Source organism: Polyodon spathula, chromosome 19, assembly GCF_017654505.1.
Source record: "Polyodon spathula isolate WHYD16114869_AA chromosome 19, ASM1765450v1, whole genome shotgun sequence".
Lineage (NCBI taxonomy): Eukaryota > Metazoa > Chordata > Actinopteri > Acipenseriformes > Polyodontidae > Polyodon > Polyodon spathula.
Window position 1 is genome coordinate 27,280,199 of NC_054552.1, and position 8,387 is coordinate 27,288,585.

Consider the following 8,387-nt stretch of genomic DNA (forward strand, 5'->3'; position numbering starts at 1 on the left):
CAAAGAGGTTTCCCCCTGTAGTGTATAATCTCAGCATGGCACAGTGCTGATCCCACCAGCCAGCTGACAAGGAGAAACTGATTACCTTTCTGGGTACTTCAGTTCTGACCAGCTAAAATGTTCAAGGTCTGTCTGGCAGGCCGATTGATGGATTAAGTTAAAAGAACAACAATAATGAGAAAGAAGCACTGAAGGAGTAATGCTGTTTCTTAAAGAGTGTACATCACTGCATTCTCATAGTATCACAATGCATTTAGACATGTGGTCACCTTTAGGGGTGTTTGTCAAGGAAATTCATGGTTAAATTCATTTTAATATGCATTTTCCAGATATTTAATTCAGTCTCTTGTCTGTAGTGACATGCTGTGTGGATTGGGTTGTTAACACCGATTCCAGAACACTCTTTGCCAAATCTACTTCAAAGGTTGTAGATAAGCCACAGAACACAAACTGTGTTAACTCTTTGAAGCTTGCCTTCCAAAATGCTTTCCGATTGTCTAATCTTCTAAAGTGTCATAAAACTTGCCAAACTACGGTGCAGTTTTACTATTATTGTGTTAAAAGTTAGTTAAAATGCTTTAAGAATAATTTTTAATTGCATAACTTGTGGACACTAGTTTAATAGTTATTTTAAGTAAGTTTCCCAATAAATCTGAAGTGTTTATAGTGTTTAAAATTAATATTATAAACTAATAACTATTTTTAGATATTATCCTTTGGTTCTACTGTGATGTGTTTCAGATACTTGTAATTGTAATTTTGTATAGAGAATGAAACTTATATTTGTATGCTTCTCCAATGAATGTAACTAAAGTTATATTGAATAGAAGGTTTAAATGATAAATGTAAAATCTTTTGATAACAAAATAGGCGGATACATTCCATTTCTAACCACCCTTTTTGTGTGACATGCAACTGTCTACCCAATACTGTGAACCAATTGAAGGACCGACAAGAATTTGTTTACAGTACAAGGAAACGCCTATACATTGTGTTATTTAAAGTCAAAACAAGGATTTTCACTCTCTTCTTCTCTCTGGACTCTCTGGGCTCTCTCTGGATTCGCTCTTTCTTCAATATCATCACTCTCAAATCATCAAATGCCAAAGTTTTTCAATGAAGACGCAATGATGTATTCTTCAAAGCTGCCCTGGAGAAGATGGGCTGCCTCTGGAACGACGAAAGCTTTTGCCTACAGTGCAGTCTTCACAGAGATACTGCACTGCGTTACTGCCCAACAAACTTCTACAGAGAGGACTACCATGTTAAGAAGACTTTGTTTTAAACATCGCACCAACAGAATAAGTATCAAACTTATATTGTGCGTTTACAAGTAACTGAACTGAAGCCACGCTTTTGATAGTATCACAATACGTAACGTGCGTCTATCCAAATAGACGCTGAACATTGCACATGCGTACTTAGCCACGTGGAAGCTGGCGCATGTATACGTAATGCGTGATTGAACCAAACAATGCATGATGAACTATTCAGACTGCTTCATTATGCAGAACTATGACCAGAGAGCACATCAAGGATTTATTATGAACATTTAACAATGCATTACTTTTCATTGAATGTTTTAATTTGTTTCTTCTTTATACATATGTTTTTAACTATGAAGCCTAACCTTTAATCTTCTTCCTTTGAGAATATGAATAAATGTAATAATAATTTGGATTGTTAGGTTTATATTTGTCTTATAACAAATACACATTTATAATTGATTTGAAATACTTAAACATACATAATATTAATAGTTAATCTCTTTTCATCATGAATCTAGGGATAATTAAGCCAGAGTCGCTAGTTCTTATTAAGATATTGTGTTTATTATGGTCAATAATTACAATTATGAGCTATAATGGGTATTTTCTTTAATGGTAATTGGCGACTACACAGTTGGGGCAAAAACCCTAGATATACAACGTAAACAGACACGACATGTTTAAATGTTTTAGACATGATTAAGCATTTAGAATTTTGCCTAAATGTTTCAAATTATGCTTGCAAAACTATATTGGCAAGTATAGGTGTGTTTTTACACCTAAAAACTATATAGTGTAAGGTTATTGATTTATCATTGGTTTATTCATTATATACAATGATACGGTAGTCATTTCAAACTCTGTTGGAGTACTTCTGCTACTGCTTCCTGCAATAGTTACCTACATTCCAAAAAGTTTAAATGTTTAGGAAATTAACTAGAATCTAACAACAACACACGACTTTATTCAATCCACTTTCCTAACCACTTGTGCCTCGCAAACTATTATTTCTTCATTTGTTTACGATGTTGGCAATAAAATACTGAATATTGAGAAGCCAAGTAAATGGGACTCATTCCCATCAGGTTTATGATTAGAAGGGATTTCTTTGTTTTATTTTATTTTCAATGACAGAACTGTTACACTAACCAAGGCGATTTTCTTCAGCACACAGAGAAATCGCTTTACACATTCAAAGCAATTACCAAGTTACTTATTTTCTTAATTATTTTACACCACACCCCCACATTTCCAAACTCTGGCTGTAAGACTGGATGAGACAAGAACACTTATTAAAGTGACATTTTATATAGTCTCACAGCACGGTATTGCTGCTACCACCAGACGCAATGCGACAAGCAAAACTGTGCAGTGATGCAATAAAATGAATAGAACCTATACTTTTCAGAAGTATCTTCCACACCGCAGATGACATGACAGGCAATGCAGGAGCGACCACAGGGCGAAGAAAAATAAATAGGATTGAATCCTATTTTTTGAGATTTGTCAAGCGACAACTAGAGAATTGACCCATCAGAGAACAGATTCAATACACGTGGTTCAGCAGGGTGAAGCAGTCTCCAGAATGATGGAGGAAAAAATAACACTTGCCATTGAAAAAATACCCAGAGCTTTGTGACAAAGGTCATCACAATTATAAAGATACAGATTTGAAAGACAATATATGGGAGTTATTTCGAAGGAATGGGATAAGCCTGATGTTTTATTGCTTTATGTTGAAATATCGTCAGAGAAGACACTTATAATTCCCACATCATGTTGACGGATATGTACCAATCTGGATCATAGTTTTGTCAATAGCAATTTTGAATAGTTGTATAGATCTGGCAGTTTTCAAACCTGTCAAACGACCGCCTCTGTGCCGCTTCTGGTGTGTATGGTCATGTCACCTAGTGAAAAATGTATGGAGGTCTTTAGAGAGTTTCAAGAGATACAAAAAAACAATGCTATTTTCAATTTTGCTGTAAACAAAACTGAGCCATTTTAGTTCATTTTAGTTGAGTTCATGTTAAAAACAGAAAAAAAAATGTTGAACAGCTTCTTACTAGTGTATAAGTTAGCCTGTATGGGTGTATCTCGTTAGAAGAGATTTCATACAAGTGACTTCCTAAACACAATGTATTAACCTTTACACTGACGCATATTAAGGGTGAATTCGTAAAATCAATCTGACACTCTGAAAGAGCAATATCTTTGGAGTGCTTCAGACAGTGAATTTTCTCTTTAGTTTTCGAACGGCCTAAAACAGTTTAATACTTATAGTACTATTATTAACTATGCAGTTGTGCCATTTAATGGCTTTTTCGTAGACCGATATAATCTATTTTTACATGAGTTTTCATTTTTCTTGTGCCGAGGCACTGTTTGTGGAATTTATTTATTTTTTTTTTTTTTCTGTCAAAAACACTAAAATGACAAAATATAGAAAAATAATTAAAAAAATAATTTTAAAGTGTTTAGAATATACCCGCATCCACCACAGCGAGCCATTAGCTATTTTGAAAGTGAACGCTCCGAGAATCCAGCTCCGGAGCTGGAGCGGCCAGCATGTACTCAGCGGGCTCCGAAATTCCTATTGTCTGAGTTTTCGAGCGACACCACTGAGCACTCCAAAATCTACAAATGGTCAGAGTGCGCTCTGACACTCCGAGATTGAGTTTACGAACGCATCCTCAGTCAGCTTTAAATACATTAACTTCCACATATAAATTTTCCTGGTTGAATTTTAACTTAAAAACAGAAAGCGACACTTCAGATATTTTGTGAGAATACGGACAACGGTAGCAGCACTAAACCATAACAATGGAAGCGTACAAATAATTGGAAGCGAGGAAATACAAAATCTAAGCTGTTATGCAAAAACTGAACAGGCACTATTTTTTCAATACCACAACAATTTAGTTTAAATATGGTTATGTCATCACAATCGTTGCATCTATCCTAATATTTTCAAATCCCCTTCTATGTCAGTAGTTGTCATTCCCTCTCTATATTGGTTTCTATTTGTGAACGCATTGCTCATACAGATTGCAGTCTTAAGTAAGTCAGACAATACGCAGTCTGGAAAGAAGAAGATTACACTGGCCTAAAGCAATACTTGGGATGCAGGAGTGAGGTATATTGTAAGATTGAATTTAACACCAATCCAGGAGCATGCCCAGGAATAAAAATGTGACCGCTATTGGGGGGGGGGGGGGGGGGGGGGGGGGGGGGGGGGGGGGGGGGGCACATTAAACAAAATATACAATATAAACATTAAGGGGGACACAGGTGCCAGTCCTTAACTGCAGGTTATAAGGGAATATGTTCAGTTTGTGAGTGTCAGTGTCAGAAAAGGCAAATGCAAAACACTGATAAGCAGAAATCAATATTTTGAGGATGATTACTGGATGTGGTGTTGGTTGGTGCAATGCCCCCCTCCCTGTTCACTCCCCTGCACCAACCAACACTACAGCCGACCGTTCATATTTTAATATTGATGCTGGCCAAGGGTGTATTTTTGGAATTGTCAACCAAGTATTTTTGTTCAGGAAAGTAATTTATTTGATGACCCCCAAGACAGAGATAAATGACTACGTGTGGGTGGGGTGATCAGACGCTATTCTGCATCTTCAGGTTAGAAGAGCAACCTATTCATATAATGTCACCCCTTGGCCATTTCAATCACTGCAGTAAACCTGTCTGTTTATAAGTTTATCTCAGATCTTTTACACTTTTGGATTTCATCTTTCTAACGCCTCATGAGACTAGGTACAAACTGTGTTACTTATGCAATACTAGGCTATGTGAACATAGCTGTAACGCATCAGAAATTGATATAAAGTCATATGTTTTCTATCAAATTGATATTGATATTCCTGAAATCACAGACTTCTTGAACAACAAACAGTTTCACTAATACTGTATTAATCCATAAACCAAGACAGAAATCTTTCACAGCCGTGTTAAACTCTCTGGGAATGCATAAATATTTAAATCATGCCCCATGCACTTTGCAAGTGCCTCTTACCTGATGTCCTCCTCTTTTAGTTTCCTAGCAGCCTGTTTGGAGAGTTGAATTTTCAAGTCCAGTCTCTGTAAGTAATCTTTGGCGGACAGCTCCGCTGGCTGAGTGGGCTGGCTGTCAGGTTCCTGAGTGTTGGGAGAAGGAGACGCGGTAGAAGAAGAAGGAGAAGTGTCATCCTCTGCCACGGTCACGCTGGCCTCGCTGTCTGGCGATTCTAATGAGTTTAGTCCATTAAACGATGTACATTTCTCTGAGATCACTGGAATATTTAGGCTTGTCTTCAGAAATATACAATCGTTGCTAAAGAGTTTGTTTGCCCTCTTGATGTGTTCCATCTTAAAGAAAAGAATAAAAAAAAGAAATTAGTTCACTTTGAATGAACAGGTTAATGACTATCATACCGTAACATGATGTATTACAACTGATAAAAATGAATGCAGACTGCCTCCTACTGACCATAATGCTCATTATCAGCACTATTACCAAACACATCCTTGACATAACAGGCAAAATAATTGGAGAATGTTATATAACATTAAACATTCCCCTATGCTGAAATGTAGTCCGATGATATGCCATGTGATCTGCTTGACCTACATAAGCTGTGCGAGAGTTCAGTGCAACTATTAGGCAACATATCATGGGAAAGCAGTACAATCTCAGGGACTTCACATGGGGCATGGCAGTACTGACCAACTTGTTCAATAAAACAAGTAACCTATATATAATGCTGCTCATCCAAATGTTGGTCTAATTAGCTTAAGTTTATTTTTAGTAGTACTTGTACTGCTGATACATCTATCATAATATGGGTTTTTTCATGGGGATTTGTAATAAATAATTCTATATCTATAATATATATAATCTATATATTATATAATATATATATAGATATTGTGTGGGTGTGGTGTGCCGAATAAACGTAGCACTCGGTAAGGTTTTTTATTTATTTTATTTTGTAAAATTTTTTCAATCTTATGGTGTCATCACTACAGTTTTTTCACTATTTAAGGAGATTTATATGAACCTGAACCTGGTAAGCTGAGGAAAGTTAAGTTTGTGTTGTACAAAAAGTAATAGTTAGTGACTTCAATCACTCGACAACACCCACAGTACAGAAATGTTCATCAATGATCAACAAAATGAGAATGCGTAAAAAAAAAAAAAAAAAAAAAAAAAGTAAAGCTGGTACATTCGTATCTCAGAGAAACGGATAATGACACAGAGCGTCTGTACAGCACTGAAACACTACGTTTAAAAAAAAAAAAACTGTACTGCTGAACATCGGCTTCTTTAATATTAGCATCACACGGGTATTATAAAAAATAATAGATTGGCCTCTTCAGTGAGTTACAGGTAAACAATTCCACCTCGGGTTTCTGTGACAGTTTATAAATTACTCGTCCTTCGGGCTCGTTAATTATGACGTCACAGAAACCCTAGAAGAAATTATTTTTCTGCAACTCACTGAAGCCCATCTATTATTCACACACACACACACTGTACTGAATATTAAGTTTTACTCAATCTCTAATTCAATCTGCGTTTAACTGGAATTTCAGTTCATTTAATGCTACTGTTGATTTCTCAGTAATATGTATTTAATTTCCTCATTCCAAAATAATATACAGTGAAATTTAAATATTTGTTTTGCCATTTTCAGAATACGTGTGTGCGACCTTGTAGAACGCAATGGAAACACGTTCAATATCGATGTGCAACACTGTTGTCTCACTCCTCTTCCCCTCTCCCTCCCTATGCATTCCCCGCAGCCCTTCTATTTTTCACTTACCCAGTGCACAAGTTTTGTCAGATGTAATACTAGGAAAATAGGTAACGTGTTTTATTTATTAGCATACTGCATAGTGTTATTAACTTGTGTCGTCACATTTTCACAGTCAACATTGTTGCTACCGAGAGCTCAAAAGTACACAGAAGTACTTCCGGGAATCCTGGTGGTCTAGGTTCCTCAATGGATGCTTTATTGTGCAGCGTTTGTGTGTTTAACGGTGCCTGCTTTCCCCTGTTCCCCCACGTCATTGGCAAACAAGTGCATCTGAATCCCAATTAAAAATTTCCATTGCTAATATAAGTACCATATGAGTGTATTGGCTACATTATAACTGCGCTCACAGTCGTTAAGAATGAAACATGAGGGTGTACCTGGCCTTAGGCTACACATTTTCAGAAGATAAGTTAATGGTTTAGGTATTTGCGACTGCTTCCGTCAGAGGGAATCTCCCAGGTTTATGTCTTATAGATTTATACATTCACATAAAAAGACAGGCTTGCATTTTGTATAGTTTCTTACCGTGACTCCGTATTTGAGAGCGATTCCCTGCAGAGTATCACTCGCACTGACCCGGTGCTCGATGTATTTCTCTGTCAGCGGTGCGGTTACACTGGCGGTGCTGCCGTACGAGCGGGTCTTGGTCAGGGCCAGGCTCTGGGACAGTTCGGCTTCAGACTCCGAACCGGAGCGGGACCTGGGGAAGACTGGTTGTCCGAACCGACCGCCTCCATCCCTTAGTGGCAGCACTGGGGAGAACTCCGCCATCTTCTTTTTAAATAATGAAACAGGAGGCTTCTCTAGGATACTGCAGCACTGTAGTACAAGGTTCAAGGTTTCGCCCGTAAATTCAAACTAGCAAAAGGTGGACAGAATTGCGTGTTTGTTTAGCAGTAGGGCTATTCAAATATCCTAACTACGTATCCCTATAGTTTTCAAAGGCCTGTAAAACAACCCACACTAAATATAACGGAGCTGTAATAAGCAAACAACGTGGCACCAGTGTGTTGTAACTTGATACCGCAGCTCCAGTGAATGGTTCTTTTTGACAAGGGAGCAATGGGCCAATTAGGTTAAACACATGATTAAAACTTTTAGAAATGTTCATACATTTAACTATTTTAAACAAAAGCGCATTTCAATACGTTCGAAGAATACATGAGGAACGCACAACTGTCAGAAGTTGACCTAAGCCTGACAATAATAATGCATACTATAGTAAACTAACTCTAAGCAGCAGTCAAAACGTTTCTACTGTACAGTGCTGCTGTTAGTTTGACTTCCTGTGCTGTAAAACAGAAAC

General features: G+C 37.2%; 1 protein-coding gene across 1 annotated transcript in view; it reads right to left on the bottom strand.

Moving 5' to 3' along the window:
- The window catches only part of LOC121294268 (lysM and putative peptidoglycan-binding domain-containing protein 2-like), a 16,066-nt gene extending 7,947 nt beyond the window's left edge, over positions 1-8,119 (bottom strand). Inside the window, exons 1-2 of the mRNA XM_041217831.1 lie at positions 7,607-8,119; positions 5,299-5,630 (exon numbers count right to left, since the gene is read on the bottom strand). Of these exons, the coding sequence (XP_041073765.1) occupies positions 5,299-5,630; positions 7,607-7,852 (578 nt within the window). The 5' untranslated portion in view covers positions 7,853-8,119. The remainder of the gene's footprint in view (positions 1-5,298; positions 5,631-7,606) is intronic.
- Between the last annotated feature and the right edge of the window lie 268 nt (positions 8,120-8,387).